This window comes from Python bivittatus, unplaced genomic scaffold (genome assembly GCF_059951505.1).
Source record: "Python bivittatus isolate LINGU-HERP-01145 unplaced genomic scaffold, Pbiv_v1 ctg000020_np1212, whole genome shotgun sequence".
NCBI lineage: Eukaryota > Metazoa > Chordata > Lepidosauria > Squamata > Pythonidae > Python > Python bivittatus.
Window position 1 is genome coordinate 109,376,361 of NW_028277030.1, and position 20,321 is coordinate 109,396,681.

At 36.8% G+C, this 20,321-nt stretch overlaps 1 protein-coding gene across 1 annotated transcript in view; it reads left to right on the top strand.

Annotated features, from left to right (window-relative positions):
- Positions 1-20,321, top strand: part of RAB3GAP2 (RAB3 GTPase activating non-catalytic protein subunit 2) — a 59,715-nt gene that overhangs the window by 21,213 nt on the left and 18,181 nt on the right. The window contains exons 11-26 of the mRNA XM_088146481.1: positions 1,540-1,619; positions 1,714-1,803; positions 2,743-2,882; positions 5,226-5,442; positions 6,148-6,291; positions 7,542-7,624; positions 11,021-11,085; positions 11,830-11,920; positions 13,273-13,400; positions 14,152-14,365; positions 14,779-14,876; positions 16,280-16,385; positions 17,164-17,315; positions 18,317-18,533; positions 19,855-20,028; positions 20,139-20,245. Of these exons, the coding sequence (XP_088002607.1) occupies positions 1,540-1,619; positions 1,714-1,803; positions 2,743-2,882; positions 5,226-5,442; positions 6,148-6,291; positions 7,542-7,624; positions 11,021-11,085; positions 11,830-11,920; positions 13,273-13,400; positions 14,152-14,365; positions 14,779-14,876; positions 16,280-16,385; positions 17,164-17,315; positions 18,317-18,533; positions 19,855-20,028; positions 20,139-20,245 (2,106 nt within the window). The remainder of the gene's footprint in view (positions 1-1,539; positions 1,620-1,713; positions 1,804-2,742; positions 2,883-5,225; positions 5,443-6,147; positions 6,292-7,541; positions 7,625-11,020; positions 11,086-11,829; positions 11,921-13,272; positions 13,401-14,151; positions 14,366-14,778; positions 14,877-16,279; positions 16,386-17,163; positions 17,316-18,316; positions 18,534-19,854; positions 20,029-20,138; positions 20,246-20,321) is intronic.

The following is a 20,321-nucleotide window of genomic DNA, read 5'->3' on the forward strand; positions in this document are numbered from 1 at the left end:
TAAAATAAAGTAATAGCAAACAACTGTTGTAATGCTGCCAAGAAAAGTATATGGATGCAGTCATCAGGTGCATTTTTATTTTTTTTTACCTTTTCCCTTCATGCTTACCATATGTTTTCCTGCCTAAGCAACTTTTGCAACAGATTCTTGTAGCAGAATACATATTGCATCCATAACATATGACACTGTCTCACTACCTACAAATTGGAAATTCACATTGCTGTGTCTTTAAAGGAAAAAATGGGAAACTACAGTAATATCTTCTTTAAAACTCTATGAGTACAAAGAGTATCCTGGATATGACATCTTCGATAAATTAGTAAAAGGTCTTTCCAGTGGATGGAATTGGCTACATTTGAAATATTATGCTAAACCTGAAGCATAAAGCAACCTTGGGCTTGTGAATTTACCTCTGTTCTTTCTAGCAGAGCTACAGGAAAGAAGCTGCGATTAACAGGTTTTCAAAACTGAGCTTTTAACAAATAATCATTACTTGTTAAGATTAAGTCTTGGTTTTAATGATGGTTTAGAATGGGAAAGGCAGAAAGTGTATTGAGATCTAGTGAGTCCTCTCCAGGTCATCTGTAGTCCAATTAGCTTAGCTTATCCCCACTCCTAGAACTGCGCTTTTGTCTTGTTCAAGGAGGTTTGTTGGGAAACAAAAAATGTTGTTCAGTTGTTAAGTCGTGTCCGACTCTTTGTGACCCCATGAACCATATTGCGCCAGGCCTTCCTGTCCTTGTGTAAAAGTCCCTACTTTAAGAATGAAAGTATTCCCTATTTGGGACTGAAAATAAATTCTTGGGTTTGGTGTATATTCTGCCAGTTAACATCTATCTTTTTGAAACTGTTGTATAACTGGTTGATGGGCCTCAAAGTAAACTCTGCCATAGCACAATTCATGGATCTTGCCACTGTCATCTTGCTTAATGACAATATTTTGCAGAAATTTAAATGTTCTGCTCTGGTCAATTATGTCAGTGCTTGGATGTAGTTTTTACAGGAGGGAATTTTGAAAGAGTTGAGCATATGTTTCAATAATGCTATTTCTATGTGGGGCATCTGCACCTTTGTGTGTGAATGCCTTTCCTGTTCTGTATAATTCTGTTATGTAGAATGATGATTATTATATATAGGGAATTGTTCATAGTTAATAATATGAGTTCTATATTCTGTAATATTAATCACTATTACTTAATATAATTTCTTTCCTATTAAATGAATATTGTAGTTGTGTAAAGTAAAATAAAATAGGAACATTGACACCACATTCTTTTGACAAATGGTACATTTTTAAGACCTGCAAAATGTGAAGCTCTCAAAGCTTTCATAGTTAGAACATTATCAGAAAGAGCAGAGAAAGGTTTCTTTCTTTCTCTGAAATGATAAAAAATTTAGTAGATGATGCAGCATGAAAGTTAGTTATACCTCAGGGACAGTTTTATTTCTGTAAACAAGGTCCCCAGAACTAAAGTTCCTAAAAGGGAACCAATTATTTTGCACCATTTATAAACAACAGCATTTTTATTTTCTCTTTAGGGCAGTTCACAGCCATTGCTGTCTCATGTTGCTTTCACAGTTGCAAGTAAGCTGACATCTGCATTCTTTAATGCTGCTAGGTAATGTATAATAGATGGAAGTTGCAGTCAATTTATTCCTTGAGTGCGTTTTCTTTAAACTGAAGCAATGATATTTTAATTTTTGTATTTGAAGTGGCTGGCTTGGCTGGAAAAACAAACAGGAAGAAGAGCCTGTACAGAAGCAGAAACCCAAGGTTGAACCTGCAACTCCTTTACCTGTGAGGCAAGTCTTTTAAGCTAGTTTTTCCAGAGAGATTATGAGATATTTTACCAGTCTTGCCATTATTCCCTGAGTACGGTTCAGCCATACCCATATATGCATGAGATAAATGCAGATGGTAAATATTTTATCCAAGCACAGTTTAGTGTACAATAAAGAAGTTTCTATTTTCCTCTTGCTGCAGATGTTTATCTTGAAGAAGCTCTTCCTATTTAGAAATAGATTGACTGAAGCTAGCATCTTGCTCTTTACTCTGGGAATGTATGGGACTCTTAGATTGTTACAATTTAATTGCAATGACAATTAAATCTTCAGGTAACAAAAAGTAAATTTTTGTGTGGAAGAATTGTGAGCTCTGGATAGGTTTGGTAACCAAAATCTCTTCCTGGACTCAGAAATAAACATGTGATAGGTTTATACATCATCCTAAAGGGAGGTTAGTTTTACAGTAATTAGTTGAGCAACCGCATTTGGCTGGGTTGACAAAGGTGTAACCATAAATTGGTTTACAAATCATAATGACTAAGAAAAAGTCAGAGAAGCTAGGATCATGGTTTAACAGAAATGTATAGACTCAGTGTGTTTTGCACCTGCTCCTGTTTGATCGTCTTGGAGTTGCAACTGAAACCTACAAACTTCCATAAGCTTGAAATCTGACTATTACCCTAAAATGTGATATGAAAGATAACACTGCCCATAAATGGTTGCCTTGATTTCCCACTCTACATTCTCCAAAGATGAAAGAATTGTTTGTATTGGATTGAGTATAATACAATATATCTTAGGTTGAATAGAACTGATTTTCTACAAAAATTAATCCAGAATGAATTAAAATAATACACAACAACTTATTTACTGATTTTGTAAATATGTTATTTTATTTAGTAATCAGGGAGCCAAATTTAGAGATTGTTTTGTACATTTGGTTTTATTTGAATGTAGGTTTGGAATCCCAGATTCTCGTCGACATGGAGAAAGGATATGTTTGTCACCGTGTAATTCTTTAGCAGCAATTACTGATGATTTTGGAAGGGTTCTTCTATTGGATGTTGCAAGAGGTCTTTCTGTTCGTATGTGGAAAGGTATCTTTTAATAATTTTGGGGGTAAACATGGTCACTTATCCATTTGAGAGATGATGCTTATTTCAGTTCTAACTGTAAACTTACCACAGTGAATGTTGGTGTTTAAAATATTAAATATCAGATGTTCAGATTTAAAAAGGACTGAAGTTTAGATATCAGTTCTGGAATAGTAACATCTATAGTGTAGTATTGAATTCTCATACAGTTTGTTTATATATACAGATGATTATTACTAGTCTGAATCAATCCACATCAGACCCCTTCACTGAAGTTTATGGACTGTAATTTACCACACTGGTCTAGTGTGGGTTGTTAGATAAATGTTTTTCAAGTTCCCAGTCTAGGGCCTAAGAGAGACTGATTGGTCTAAAGTCACCAAGTTGGTTTCTGTGCCTGAAGGAGGATTAAAATCTGGGTCTCCCCATTCCTAGTCCAGCATTTTAACTAACCACTATACACAAATGAAAATCTCTGTGTGTGTGCGTGCATGCGCTGTGTCTTCTTTTTGGCAGAGCATTCTGCTTATGCATCTAAGGTTTTTTCCTCCAATTCTCAGTTCAAAGCATAGGTAAATGGGAATGAGGATCTTAGATTCATGAAGAGAAAAACTTTTTGAGACAGCTTCTACTTTTTTTTATGCAGAGGAGAAAGGATTACCATAAATGTATCTGTGTGCCAATGACTAAGTATAAAATAATGGGGAAAGCTGTGCCAAAACATCTGCTTGCCTGTTAATTTCTTCGAAGATTAAAGAAACTTTTGGCATTTTTATTTTATTTTTCTTGGGAATTAATCAGACTGAGTCAACAGCCCTTTTACTTCTGTTCATTCCAAGTTATTTATTTATTTATTTGCTAATTAAAGCAATAGGATTTGAAGTATGTATATGTTAAATGTTAGAAATGTTATGATATTGCCATTTACTGGGTACTGAAGAATAATGTTAGCAATCCTAATTTCAGATAATAAACCTCAAAGTCTTTGTAATTTCTCCAGTAAATTACCAAATTTAATGTAAGATTCTGTCAAAGTGCTGCTCTATTGCAGATATATAAAGCAAATTTAATGGCAGATTTGCTTCTGAAGTTCAAAAGTTCTCATTTGTTCTGATATTACTTTGAAAAAGCCTAGATCACTTTTGAGTTTTAAACTCAGTCTCATATTTTAATTATCCAAGATATAATATGGAAGTTATTGGAAAAATACATAGGGGAAAAAATAAGGAAAACATCTGAACTAGTGGGAAAAAAACCTATGAAAGCATCTGAAATAATAATAAAAAAAACCTGTTAAAAATAACTTTATTGCAAGATGCTCTAGGTATATTGGCTTGGGGACCAAGATGAATACATATGAGTAAGAATAATAGTATTTGCAATCGTGTAGAAGGGTAATATCAAGAAATAAGATGGCGCAAGGAATCACTGCTGTTCCTTTCCTCTTTATGCTGTGTTACAGAATTCACTGCATCTCCTCTTCCATCTGCTGGTATTTCTGACTGGAACATCAGAATGTGTGTTGGTTCTAAAGGAACCTCTTAAAAGTATTTCCCACATTTCAGCACTGATATTGTACATAGCCTTATGTGAGAAATATGCATATTAGTCTAAAGAATCTACATATGTATATCTAGCTAAAACTGATTAGAAATAAGAGAGGCATAGAAATAGGGGAAGGTAGTAAACCAAGTAAAAACAGGGACAGGCAGCAGGCATAGTAAGAGAGTACCAGTGAGGCAGGGAATAATGATTGAAAGGGCTTTTCTTAATCTGATGTACAGGCCTTAACTTGGAAGATCCAGTTAAGCACATTACAGGTAGTTCTTGACTTATGACTATTTGTTTAAAGACAGTTTGAAGTTATGACGGTGCTGAAAAAGTGACTTACGACCTGTCCTCACACTTATGACTGTTGCAGCATCCCCATGGTCACATGATCAAAATTTGGGTGCTTGGCAACCAACATGTATTTTATTTATTTATTTATATTTCAAATTTGTCACCACCCATCTCACTACAGAGTGACATAGATTTATGATAGTTGCAGCATCCTGGGGTCATGTGAATGCCATTTGCAACCTTTCCAGGGGGCTTCCAACAAACAAAATCAATGGGAGAAGCTGGATTTGCTTAACAACCGCGGTGATTCACTTAATGATCACAGCAAAAAGGTTATAAAATCAGACATGACTCACTTAATGACCACATCACATAGCAATGGAAGTTCTGGTCCTAATTGTGGTCATAAGTTGAGGACTACCTATATTGCAGTTTAGGAAAATAAATAGAGCAAACTTGTTGTATATATAGCATCTTAGCCCTTCTTTTATCCTTCATGCACAGGCTATCGTGATGCACAGGTTGGTTGGATTCAGATTGCAGAAGATCTACATGAAAGGGAATCTGTAAAGATAGATTTTTCACCTCTTAGTACCCCTCAGGGACCAAGCAGAGTGGCTCAGTTCCTTGTGATTTATGCTCCTAGGAGAGGAATTTTGGAAGTATGGAGCACCCAACAAGGTCCAAGGGTGGGAGCCTTCAATGTAGGAAAACACTGCAGGTAAGAAATTTTTGGTAATAGAAGAGATTTTAAAATGTAAGGCAGGATGGCCTTCAGAAAAGTAATTTAAATTAACCTCAATAAAATGTTTTGATTCTGGGCTTTGTTTATTAGATATATGCTTGCTTTATGCAAGTATGTACAAGTGAAGAAAAATGAAAGAGGTGAGATAACAGCTTGCCACCTGAGGGACGGGCTGCCTCCGCTCTCCTGGCCTTCTGAAAAGGTGTAAAAACATGGCTATGCCACATGGCCTGGGGGCCTGATTGGGGCTTTCATTGCTGGAACTGGCTGGTGTGATGATTGATATTGCTCCCCCATCATCTTGAATTGTATGCTGGCTTTTATAGAATTGTTACTTGTGATTTTAATTGGGGGATATTTATATTTTTATTGTTTTTATTGTCTTGGTTTTTAATTGTAAGCCACCCAGAGTCATTCTCTGGGGGAGATGGGCAGCATATAAATTTAATAATAAATAATAATAAATAGATAAATAAAATAATTTTAAATCTGCAAGCAAACTGACAAAGCATTGCTGCATTTATCCAGGAATTGTCTTATCTAACACCAGATTTATTCACTGTCTTTATTTGTTTATTTTTAAGACTATAATAGTATCTGATATTTTAGAGCTTATAGTTTTGTGCAAAAGTATGTGTTGATGATTATGCTTTTTATTGTATTTGTCAAACCTGTATTTAGGTTGCTGTATCCTGGCTATAAAATAATGGGGCTGAACAGTGTAACAAGCCAGGGTTGGCAGCCTCAGACTTACCAGATCTGTCTTGTTGATCCAGTGTCAGGAACAGTAAAAACGGTTCACGTACCTTTCCATTTAGCCCTGAGGTAAGACTTTCTGAGCTTCATCTTGCATAATTGAATTAAGTTAATATTATGAAATGAATTACATAAAAGTATTTTTTTAATGTGCTGATATTGGATAATCTAACATATTCAGTTTCCATTTCTGAGTGATACTTGGATTTTTTTCTGGGAAATTTTGTGTTTTTGCCACAAATATACAGTTATGATTCACCTGTAATAACAGCAGATTCTGGAAAGCCAGATTTTCCCCCTTGTAACAGTATTGCTATTATTTAATTGCTGAAACGGCAGTACAGAATTCCCACCATCTTGCTTATACTTCCATTTTGCTCATAATATTTCTTGAAATATGCATTCATATTAAGTAGTGCCTCTGACATATCCAGTAAAAAGTGATATAACTTTCCCTATACAGGCCGAGCATATATTGAGAGTGCTTGTGTAGCCTCATTTATTTATTTGAGTTTGTGTGAATGAATGATGCTGAAAGACATCATACTTCTGATATTTGGAAACAAACAAGGGAAACTCCATTCTTCACATGCCTTACTTGTGAGTTTCCTGTAAGAACGAATGCTAGGGAATTCTGGGAACTATAGTGCCAAAACATCTGGAGAGCAGCATGATAAGGGAGGTTGTCATAGGTCTTTTGCTTTTTAATTGGTTATTTGAAGGGGACTCCCCTTTTCCTGCCCTCTGGAATGAGCTTCTCCCGAGATCCAGATGGCCCCCACTCTGCTGTTGTTTACAGGAGCCATGAAGGTCTGGCTCTTCACGGGGCCTTTAGCAAGGGAGGGTGAGACCCCTTGCTTCATCACGCTTGCCAGCTTTTATCTTTATCTTTTATTGATTTTATTGTAATTTCTTTCTTTGTTGTGAGCTGCCCAGGCAGCATACAAGTTTAATATATTATTATTATTATTATTATTATTATTATTATTGTTGTTGTTGTTGTTGTTGTTGTTGATTGCATAGTCAGCCAGATGTTTAGACTGGATTTGGCATTTTTATCCACCTATTGAGTCCTTCCCAAGGACCTGGGATTAACAGATGTTGTTGTTTGATGGTGTTAAAGGTATCATCGCAGGATATAAGCTGTTCCAAGTAAAAATGCCTTTTGCAATTTTTTATTATTATTATTATTATTATTATTATTATTATTATTATTATTATTACTACTACTACTACTACTACTACTACTATCCATCACAGTTTCATATATACTGTTGCAGACAAATAATTGCGTACTGTATATTCTTAATATTTTCCAGTGACAAGAAGAGTGAGCGAGCAAAGGATATGCATCTACTGAAGAAACTGGCTGCCTTGCTGAAAGCTAAAACATTAAATTTGGGTAGGTTCTGTCTTTGTTCCTGCTTGAGGTCATAACACTGGTGTTCTTTTAAAGGCCATGAACGTGATAAAACTACAGTTTTATTTAAGGTGATTGAAACTAATTTAGTGTAGTGTAAAAGAATACTAGTAACTTTGTGGGATTGAGTGCAGAGATGAATGAAATACTGTGCCTCCTATGCAAAAAGTCTAAGTGTTAATACTTTACTCTATCCAGTTGGGCCTAACTTTGTAGTAGGCAGCATATAAATGTAATTGCAGCCTGTATGGTGAACTCAGTTTTGATAGCTGTCACCTTAGAATGGCATACTGTAATGTTAGTGTGATCTCCCAATATAATTAGGAATTGTTTATGTACTAAATCTTTCAAATTACAATATTTCTAAATTGCATTTAGTTCATTTAGTTCAACATTATTTTTGGCAATATAGTTGAGGAAAATCAAGTCATACGTTACTTGATATACTGCTGTAAATGCTTTTGCTATCATTCTAGAATGTTTACACATTATACACATGAAATTACGAAACACACACACATTACACACTAGACTTATATAAGCCACTTTTTAAGGGAAATTATCTGTATAATAGGAGTGAATTGTGAAGTAGCTGGCTATTCGGACGTTAAATTTAGCAGATTTCTCAACAGCTGTGAAATCATTGATGCTTGCTGCTTGTTCCCTGATTAACCAGAGACCTAAAACAATATTTTTAAAAAAGAATGCAGTGAATTGAGTTTTCATTAGCTATGAAACACACCATGTCCTTACTTTTATTCATAGTCACAGGAGGACAAACTGTGTCAAGTTGTGTTACACATTATATACTTAGACAGCAAATTAAAATATTGTTTAATTTCCAAGCATAACCATAAAACATCTCGCATTTTATGAAAGCAGCTTGAACTAGGGCCAATATTCTATAAGCAGCCTGTATTCTGAGAAAAGGTTGGAGTGAAATGGAATTTAACTTGACTCTTGTTTAAGGTCTGTTTTGACAGAGAGCTGAATAAAGTTTAACTAGGATAGATAGATTAGGTAGGTAGGTAGGTAGGTAGGTAGGTAGATAGATAGATAGATAGATAGATAGATAGATAGATAGATAGATAGATAGATAGATAGATAGATAGATATCTTTTACCCTATGCATTCTCAATTTCCCAGACAGACCTGGTATGCAATCTGGGGGTCCTCCTGGACTTGTGACTCCTGCTTGAAGAGCAGGTGGCAGTCATGGCTGGGAGAGCCTTTGCACAGCTTTGTGTTTTGTACCAGTTCCTGGATCAGGAGGTTCTGCTCACAGTCACTCATGCTCTGGTCACCACCTGGATGGACTACTACAATGCATTTTTCGTGGGGCTGCCCTTGAAGAGTATCCAGAAGCTTTAGGTGGTGCAAAATATGGCAATGTGAGCAGTTATGTGTGACCCTAGAATGGCACATATTGCACCTCTGCTCCATGAGCTGCATTGGTTTGCTTCCAGGTCCAATTCAAAGTGCTGGTTTTGACCTTTAAAGTCCTTCATGGCATGGCCCTGGGTTATTTGAGGGACCGCCTCTCCCTGATTACATCTGCCCATCCCATCAGGTGTGGCAGAAGAGGCATGTTGCATGTCCCATCTACGAAAGAGTTACATCTGGTGGGACCCAGGAAATGGGCCTTTCTGCCATGGCACCCGCTCTTTGGAACATCATTCCTCCCGAGGTGGGACTGATCCCATCCTTAATATCCTTCCACAAGTCCCTCAAAATTTGGTTGTGTCAACAGGCTTGGGATCTCCAGGAAGTGGCGAATTAGTGATGTGGCTGCATTGTCTATAACATCAAACCTTCTGCTAGTTTGTTAATAGTAACATCAATTGATGTTTTTTAATTGTAGATTTTTAAAATATTATTTATTCTGAAAAATCAGAGCAAAGACCCTACAGGTGTAGCATGGTAAGATCTGTCGGGCAACTAAGAAACATTTCTCCCACTTTATTATAAAACCCCTGTGAGATGTTTGCATCCCAGAAGACAAGCTTTAGTGTCTACTTGCCTTTGCATTATAGAAGCTTCTTTTTATTTCTACTATATTTGTTCAAAAGCTGCAAGATGTTGCCAATAAACAAGTTGTGTGATTTCTCCATGGGAAGCTAGTATTCAAACTCCAGGTTCTGCTCTGGATTATTGGTGTGGATGTTGCTATAGCTGGGTGTGTAAATGTCTTGCTCCTGGAAAAATGGGGCTGAAAAATTCCAGTGCCTTTTGTGATTAACGTATTGCACTTGATTATATTCTGCATGCACATGTATGATGAGTAATTTGTCTTCACCTGTAGGATTTATTACAGATTATTAGTGCATATTCAAAAAGAAATATGAGGAATATATTGGCTGAAGAGAAAACAAAGGCAGCAGCTTTTATTGAAAATGACTCAGAGATCTGTGCAGATTATTTGGGGATAAGAAGTGGGACTTGTGGTGCAAATGAAATAGACATTATGCTTACCCTTCCGTTGTATATGTCAAGCCTTGCCACGCTGGCATATTAAGGAAACAAGAACCACCTAGATTTCTGGAAAGTTTTTTATAGCTAGTAGGATGATGTAACACAGTATTTTTCAAACTTGGCAACATTAAGATGTGTGGACTTCAACTCCCAGAATTCCCTAGCCAGCATGCGAGTAATTAGTACAAAGTTACTCTGAGTTTCTTTCTCATGTTTTCTGCTTGCTTCTGTTCCTGCTCCCTGGACTCAAACATCTCTTTTGTAATGGCCTGGTTTCCTCCCCTTCCTGTCTTGCTGCATCCTCCGTATCCCCAAGTTCAGTTTGGCGTTCCATCACTGCATGTTGTTCTAAAATACTATATTATGGAAGTAGGACTGGTGTGTCAAACCAGCAGTTATCAGCGAAACTCTTTCTCAAGAGTGCACTTACCTTACTCTGCTTTCTTGCTTTCCTGTGCCAGTCTTTGTGCTAGTTTTGACAACAGTTGTACGACTCCAGTGCAACTAACTTTTCTGGGGGTTGCTGTGAACATAGGAAAACAAACCTCTTAAGGCAGTCAGGCTGTTGGAGAAGCATATTTCAAGAAACCACTAGGGATAAAAGGATTACAAGAAACACAGGCTATTTTACTTCTTGGTGTTAACTCAATTGGAGCATATCCTGAGTTGTCTGCAGTGCAAGCAGATGAAGATCATCATGGTGTTCTGTGACACAGCAGAAAAGCCAGGAGTTTTAGTTTATACCAGTCAGAAGCAGTTGGCTATAAAGCATTTGGCCCTAAGCAAATAATATTCTGTTCCCGCTTATTTACTAGAGATAGAGGAAAAACTTGAATATAGGACTTCCTGGAATTAGGACATTTTCTAATGATTTTTTGAAATGATATTTCTTACCTTTCTTTCCAGATACGGTTGAGGCTGAAGTAAAGGAATTAATACTGGATGTTAAATATCCTGCAACTAAAAAACAGGTAATTAGGAAGTGCTTTATTTGGCAGATAAATCTGCTTTATTTCTGCAAATTAATGGTTGTTAATATCAATTAAAATTTGTTTTGACCTGCATATTTAAGAACTCAGTTTTATGTTAGTAATTAGAGTGCTTTACTAAGAGATTTTTGGTTCAAATTCCCATTCTCCTGGGTGTTGGCAGGATGAAATTTGGCAGCAGTCACTGGAGGAAAGGCAGAATCCTGTACACACATTGTAATTATTTAAATTGGGAGAGAGACTATAAGAAAGAAGAGCTGCCCTCTTTTCTACCAACGTGCAGGTTTGATGGTGGTTGGTCTTGACTTTCTCTCCTGCATGTTATAGATTTGGTATCAGCTCTCAGCAGCCGCCTGAAGTAGGCCTGCGTGACATAGTAAATAACATTGTTTAACGTAATTTCTCACTGGATTTACTTACAACACAGTTCCTGTATTTACACAGTGGGTAAATCTGGTTTATGAAATATGATCATTTCTGTAATAAGACATACCATAAACAAAGGGCTCATTTCATTGGCATTTGGCATTTTTCTCTTTACAACTCTGTTCTCCATAGGGTCCACTTTAGGCCCAGCAAAAGTTTCCAGCCCAAGAGATACTAAAGTTAAGCAGTATAGAAACATCTGATTTATACCAATATGTAAATTATTACTAGGTTTTATTTTTAAAAATAGAAGCATGAAGTTGGGAAAAAAGTATTCTCTGTGTTATATTTTACTGATAGGCTTTAGAAAGCATCCTGGCAAATGAGCGTTTGCCATTATCTTTTTTGATGAACATCACACAAGCACTGTTGGAGTCCTTGAAAAATCAGGGTAAGTGAATATTTATTTTGTTACTGCCTGTTGTGTTGAAGAATAAGGAGACTGGATTTTTCCCCTCAGTTTTACAATTTCCTTGAAGAAATAAGATAATCATTGACTATCTTTATTGTGGGTCCCTTTTCTGCTGTTACTGAGTAGGTAACTGAGTTTCATTTGAAAGAAACAAGTACAACTCTGCAAGGAACTATATTGTAGTTCTTTTGATGTTCTTCTTTTAAGAGAACAAGGGAGTATAGTAATATATGGCAAAAACATTTCAGAATCAAATCTTTCTCTTCCCTCCACGGATTGCTCTTTTGAACCTCAGCCCTGATGACATCATTCAAAAATAGGAATTGCTCACTGGAAACACATGTACTGTGTTGTCTAAAATGCATAGATCGTATCAAATATTTTCATAAATATATCAGTGGAGGCTTGCTTGTATTCTTCCTTTGAAGTTTATATCAGAGAAATCCATTTTAAGATCCATTATAATGTTCTGCGTGGCATCATCATTTCTTTAACCTTTGTTTAGGAGGAGCTCTAATCATCTTCATATTCTTCTACCTGCACTGTCTTGCTGTCATCTGTAGTCTCTTCATATCAAGGTCTATTGAACTAGTAATAGTGGGAGAGAAGGTATCTAGAGTGACCATGTCAGTGACAGGATTCTAGTGAGAGACCAAGGCTTCAGCAGAAAGGACAATTGTGCCGGCTAGAAATTCCACCAGGAAATTCTGGGAAACGGTTAAAAATTTCAGATAGAATCCTGAAGCAGATGCAGACTGCAAGGCACCAAGGATGATTATTTAGTCCACCTGTATAAAATAAGAAATTGAGATAGCACAATTAATGATGTTTATCAAGTCCATGCTTCCTGTTGAAAAGGCCTGGGAAAAGGTACAATAAAAATATTACATTTTTTGAATAAAAATCTGGAAAACTCTTAACTACACTGAATGTGTGATGAACATCCATTTCTCAACATTGGAAGGCAAAATAATGATCAAGAAGAATGATTAAGAGTTATCTTTGTAGGAAATTCATCTTGTGGATGAGCACTATAAGCTGGAGAATTCCTTAGATACATGTTGTTACAAGCTTTCAAATGTTGCTTTTTGCTCTGTTTGGACTTGATTTCAACTGCCTGTTTAAAGGGAAATTGACACTTGACTTGCCTATAGGCAAAACCTATCCAGAATTTTACTTGATGAAACAGTATCCTCTTGCAGGCTGTTGTGCACTGAAAATATCCTGCTTAGCAGGGTGTTTAATGAAGCTGCAGAGAGATTTAACAGCTCCATCGCACATTCATTGAGACTAATGGGCATTGTTTTCTTTCTGTCACTCTTTCTCTCTAGAGATGGATTGTGTTGATGAAGGGCTGCTCCAGTTCTGTGCCAATAAACTGAAACTGCTGCAGCTTCATGAGTCAGTCAGCAATCTAAATTCTCAGAGTATACCGTCTGAGACAGAGCCATCTGACAATGTAAGTAGTGTATCAAAGGGGAAAAAAACCCCTTGAAATGCAGATATGTACTGTATATATAAAGGAAAATAGAAAAGAATGTACAGCCCTAACGGTAGATAAGTAGAAATGTCTGAATATTAGCTTGTAATAAAGTATTTTTAAAATAAAAAATATATTCATAGTGTATAAGGGTGGCGTGCATTTATGGAACATGTGAGCACAATGGATTCTTCCTTCTTCTGGCTTGGACTGCTGTGAACTGCACAAGGAAGCCTGTTAATGCAGGTGGAGCTATGGCATTTTGCTCAGTTCTTTGAACTTACTGTTTAATGTTCTGAAATTGGAACTGATGATATTCTGCATCAAGGAGATATTTTATCAAAAAAATGACATCTTAATTGTATTGATATTTTAAATGTCTACTTAAGGGGAGCACTAAGGGCTGCTTTATATGTTGTGCTTTTTGTAGGCATAGATAGTCTCCCTGAAGATAAAAATTAATGGCATGAGAATTGGGCAATATTGGCCAGTGTAGTACACTTTTAGTAGTACGCTGTACCTCTTATGAGATTTTTTTTTGCTTTTCACAAAATTATAGTCTTGTATGAAATAATTTGAAGGACTTATATATGCTGTTTCTTAGCATACTGTTCCAGTAGCCTTCCTGAAGAAAACGTTGACCTATGCCTAGAATTAAATTAGTTTTATTAATATTCTAGGTTATTTCAACCTATGTATCCAGTTGAAAACTGTTTTTACTGTTTTTCAGGTCTTGGCTAAATTACTCCAGTTAGATGAAAAAGAATTTACTAGGCTGCAGATGTTACTTGAGAAGTACAAACAGCAGAACACCCAGCCTTCGGTACATTTTGTGGAGGATAAAGATGGAATACTGCCTGTGAAAACTTTCTTGGAGTACTTGGATTATGAAAAAGATGCAATTAATGTAAAGAAGCTAGATGAGAAGGAATACGTGGCTTTAGGTATGAGCTTGGATGATTAACATAATGTTGGCTAAGGAGCTTCTCCATTTGTGTAATGGATTTCCTTTTTTGAATTTCCTTAGGAAGTTTTTCTGAAGGAGCTCTCTAAAAACATCAGTATGAATGAAGTACTCTTTATGTCTTTTACAGAGCAGACTAAAGAGTTGCCTCGAGCTGTGCAGTAGAAATAACCTTGGTTCAATGCAATGGGAACAAGATTTTATAAAGAGGAGGAGAATGCAGAATATAAGTAGTTCCCATGAATGTAATTTACTCTCAGTATGAATTGGTCCAATCTCCACTGTCTGACAGATTGTTCTGTTTTTAATCAGAAAGAATTTAATGGATGAAACAAAATGTTGCAGGAGTAAAAAAAACGTGTAATGTCTTTGTGTATATGTGTGTATGTATAGGAGGATTTTTTTTCTGGAAATGTTTACATGGAGAAAGTTCAACAGAAGAAATGTGTCAGACTCTGAAGTCTGCAGGATTTAGCCCCCAGCTATTATTGGTGAGTGTTGTATTATCTTTCCTGTTTTATTCTTTATAGTTGTCATCAGGCCTATATTCTAACTGCTCATTGGTTTATAGCCAATATATGAGAAATAGATAAATAAGAATCAACATTAGAGCATAAATTTGGAGAGGAGGTGGATGAGGAAGAAAATTAAAACATGGAAGAGACTGATGGGGAGAAGACCTCTATACATAAGAACAATTTGTCCAGTTATGTACCTGTGTGTTTTAAAGAATTGTGAATTTAATTGAATTAATAATTAGATTATTCACCTGCAGCAAAAGATATACGTAATGAAACTAATCTTATTACATCTCTGTCATAAAAATGGGATGCTTAACTTGTTATAGAACCAATTTGGTATAGTGATTAAAAGCATCGGGCTAGAAACTGGAAGCTGTGAGTTCTAGTCCTGCCTTAGGCACAAAGCCAGCTGGGGGACTTTGGGCCAGTCATTTCCACTCAGCCCTAGGAAGAAGGCAATGGCAATCCATTTCTGAAGAACCTTGCCAAGAAAACTGCAGGGACTTGTTCAGGCAGTTGCAAGGAATCAAGACTGACTTGGAGGCACACATTTTTTAACTTGCTGCAGTGCAGTACTGTACTGAAATTTGCCTTTTAGTTTCCGAAGTTTTCTTTCCTTGTGAAAAGGGCTTCTCATTTTCTGCCTCATTCACGGGAAATTTTAAATACATTTGTGATTATTGTTTTGATCTTATTTATTGTTGCAAGATTGAAGACTGTTTATACTTATTTCCTGTTACATATCTTTCATTATTTTGTATCCTTTTGAACTATTCATGCTTCCTGATTTGAAAAGGCCCCATAGTAAGGAATTCCCTTATGATATCTTCCTTTTGAATTTAATTAGGGCATGGGAAGCCAGGGAACCCTAGATCTTTGATGAGATGATTGTACAGACATACACACAAACTCACAATTAGCTGCCATATAAGTACAATAAGGAAAAAAAAAATCTATATTTTATGGATTAATATTCTTTTGAGTTTATCTACTTTGTTGGGGTATATGTGGGAAGAATTGAAAGTAATTTATTTGAACAGATTAAACAAAAATTATTGAAAACATCAAGAAATTTTTGCTACTGCAAGATTAGGATAACTCTTCGTGGAATGTAAATGTGGAAGTTAAGGGGACTCAGGCCTTAATTAAATCATGATTACAATGAGAAAGAATGACTGAACAAATACACATGACTAGGGTTTAAAACTGGAAATATGTCTCAGGAGGATATTAACAATATTAATGCAATGGTCAACAGATTAACATTGAAGTAACTTCTCTTTTGTTTAGAGGTTTTTACTAAAGTGCTTGGAGAGGTAGTCTCCTGAATCTTTCCCTGTTAAGCCTCCTAAACATGTTGTCTCTTTTTTTAGTCCCTGCTGCTCAGTGTGTGGCTCTCCAAGGAAAAGACTGTTCTTCATAGAACCCAGTCAGTTTGCTGCCTTCATGCTGCATTGTCACTTCTGAGCAGAATGACAGGTGAGAGAAGTTCAGTGAACATGCTCAGTTTCTGAAAATAGGCCCCTGCCCAGAGATTGAAAACAGAAATTACAGCTATCAATTAAGTCAGATCTAATGTTGCATGCAAATAAGAATTCCCCATGATGTTATTTAGAAGACCTAGATGTCCACATGCTGTAGAGAGTAAGGAAGATGACCTTGATGGAGATATGCAAGATATGTTACCAAAGCAATGAGGGATGAAACATATCTTATGTCCACAACAGACAGAAAATATGTGGAAGAAGCTCAGACAGAGACCTCCCTAATTCACAAGATTATAAGAAGGGGGAGGAGGTGAGGCATGATCAGACTTGCAAGATTCTGTTGTTATAGCCACTCTCGATAAAAATAGTTTTAGCCTTCCTGTGAGGTTGACATCAACGTTTCAAGTCTGGTTATGCTGTACCTCCTCTCCTTTCTTGTCACTCCTCATCACTTTGGTAACAGATCTTGCAAATCTCCATCAAGATCATCTTCCTTACTCTCTACACATGCTCAGCTGACAGACTTTGCAAATACTCTCTTGATTTAACTGTGGAAAGTTAATCCTCTCCCCCTCTTACAGCCATCTGAGGTCTCCATCTGTTCACTTATCCTTGCTCAATCCTTTGTTTTAAATCATTTCTCTTAGTCTATCAGTAAACAAGCTTCCCTGTTCACAAGTGAATACTTGGGAATAAAACATCTGCAATAAATTTATTTCTTAATTGTTGTTGACATCCCGTATGCATGTTTTTGGTTTTGGTTGCTACAGATGATTCATGGGATTCTCAGTCCATCTCCCCCTGGTGGCAGCAGATGCGAACAGCCTGTATTCAGTCCGAGAACAACGGAGCAGCCTTAGTATTCGCTCATGTTGGGCATTCAGTAACAGCACAGATAATTGATAGTGTTGCAGAGAAAAAGGTATGTAGCTTCGGTTTCTGTCCTTTTGCTGTATAGCAAATGTGGCTCCCCCGCAAAAAACCCTAATACTTGCTGCTAAACATCCAATTATAAGCTATCTTGGAAAGTGTGATGCAAGGTTTTTTTGTAGATATATGAGATGTCCAAGTTAAGGTCTCATGATTTATGAATATAGGCAATACTGGATGCAACTAAATTTCACGTGCTACTTACCCATTATGAATACCATGAAATAGCTGTACTAAGTTCTCAGTAGCTGCTCCCAGGTCCTTGAACTTGCTGGCAAGGGAAACTAGGGTTTCTGTGGTTCTGTTGCTAGCAGACACCAACAAGCTTTTGGCATCTCCTGGTTTGTTTATAGAGGAACATTTTAACTGGCTCGGTGCTGGCGTCTTTGGTCTATGGCTTGATTCATTTGTTTGCATTTTTAAGTTATGATTACATTATAGTTTATTATTGTTGATAGCCATGTTAAGCATCAGTATTGGTAGAAAAGCATAATGTAAACAAAATAAAAATGTTGCTTCTTACTAAACAAAAGTTGGCTGTTTTTGAATTTGTTCATGATCTGTCTCAACCCTCCTGTGAACACAGATAATAATACATGTATTTATGTTACTGTATCCTTTCTCCAAGGAGCTGAAGGGGTGCAGGTCTCCCCCTTCACCAGTTTTACTTTTAGATTAAGCAGAGCAGCACTGACTGCTCCTTTACATCAGCCTCAGTTTAAACATCTGGTAATTTAATGTGATATGTGTAAACATCTTATGTTGCATCTATATTTACTGAAGGTACATCTCTTGCTGTTTCTCATCTCTGAGGGAACCTTCTTAAAAATAGCAAGTGTGAATATAATACATATGTGTCATACACATGACAAAAAGCTGTAATTTGGTTTCTTCTGTTGTCTTTGCACTTTGTAAATCTGAACTTTATGCATACAATATGTAAAACCTCAGCTCAATAACATGAGAAGTTCACAAACCATTTTTTTGTATTAGTTTTCCCAGATAACTGTAGGTGCTGATACAGATTCCTGGGAAGCCCTCTCGCTCGACACAGAATACTGGAAACTTCTGCTGAAACAGTTAGAGGATTGCCTAATACTTCAGACACTTCTGAATAGTAAACCAAACAAGAAGATAAGTCCAGTTTCTTCTTTGCAGGCTGAGCCACTGGGAAGACTTTCTGTAAAGAAGTTGCTTGAAGGAGGAAAAGGTGATCTTCTCCCAAAAGGGTTGGGCTGGAAAGGAGCTGCAGTTTTCATTGATTCTGTCTCCCCAGGCAGCTGTTTGGGAATCAGCCCCAGAGTAATGTGAAAAGTGCGATAGGAAGTTCCAGAAAAGAGGGGGAACTGATAAATACAGTCCTGTCAGTGAAATCCTCTTTGGGACAATTTTATGAGTGGAAGGAGTTTTGTTTGTGAACAGGCTGAGCTGGATTCAACCTTTTTATCCTTAATGAAGTCCAGATTCCATGACAAATGGAATTACAAATGGCTATACAAATGGGATAAATAAATAAATAGTCAGAGTATTCATGAGTCTATTTCCAAAGTTCTGAGGCTGTTACATTGAACTTGTAATGTTGTCTTTCTTTTAAGCATCTTGGGATCCTTCTCTCCCCAAAATATTTGAGTTGTGGTGGTAAGGGGAAAAGAAGTAAAAATCTGGAAACAAAGATTTTCATAGTGTTTTCTTTTCTACATTTTAAAAGTGTTCTCACTGAAACACATTCTACATGCACATCAGGAAATTCACTTGCAAATAAAATTCAGTCTGGTCAGAAGCTAGGGAAGACTAGAAGTGATTTCTCCTGGATTAAATTCACCATTTGGAGATTTGAAAAAGATTTGTCCAATTGCCACAGTGGCATATGAAGCTTGGTCTGTGTATGGTGAGACCCCCCTAAGTGGTCCAAATCATTACAATTTTGCTTAATTTTTCCCTCATGCACTGGAATTTGGTGTCCTTCTCATATAAGGATTCTCTGGTTCAAAACATGTAATACGTGAGTTGATACAGGTTTATAGTCTGCTTGACTCCTGTAGGGCCAGCCAGTCTGAGCATGATCGGGCAGCATAAGTGGGGGAAGAGAAGCAGGGGAAGTTCAGAAGGCTACCAGCATTCCCTGGCTATGCTGAGCCCCTCTCATACCATTCTCATCTTATGCCCACTGATACATGCACAGAAACAGCAGGCCACACTTCCAGAGGCATAAGCATGGATAGGAAGTTGATCTACTATTTAAAGAACTGATATTAGAATACTCTATGTTGCTTGTGACTCAGCAAGTAGTACATCAGGACTATATATTTATAAATGTTTTAACTTTTCATAGATAAAAGCAAATCCCCAATGTAGTCACTGAGAGCCAAGCCCTCCATGAATTTGGCCAGTCCTGTCCCTATTTAAACTGGTGGGCATTACCATACCTGATGGCAGCAAATTCCATAGTTTAAAACTACAGTAGAAGGAAAGAACCATTTGCTTTCTGGATATTTGTAAACTGATCCTGGACTGCTTTGACTTTCCTTTAGGAGGCATTGCTGACAGTGTAGCCAAATGGGTTTTCAAGCAAGACCTCAGTCTGTCCTTACTCAGAATAGGCCGGCAGAAAAATGAAGCAGAAGGCAAGGAGGAACCACAGCAGACTGACAGCAGCTTTGTACATGAGGATGAAGAAGACCAGCCAAGCATGGAATCCATATTAGGTAAAGATAGAGAACGAAAAAACAACTTTCAGTTGTCCTTTTTATTTCTGTTTAACTGGCAGCAATGAAATGCAAAATAATATTCATCCGCTTTTTAAACTTATTTCTAGAACTACTCCATTTAGCATATGAACAGTTTCCTTGCAGCCTGGAGATGGATGTACTCCATGCACATTCCTGCTGGGAGTATGTTGTGCAGTGGAACAAAGACCCAGAGGTAAAGGAAACCTTTCACTTTCTTACCCCTCATGCTTTTTATGTTATGCATGATCTTACCTGACATTTTCAGATAA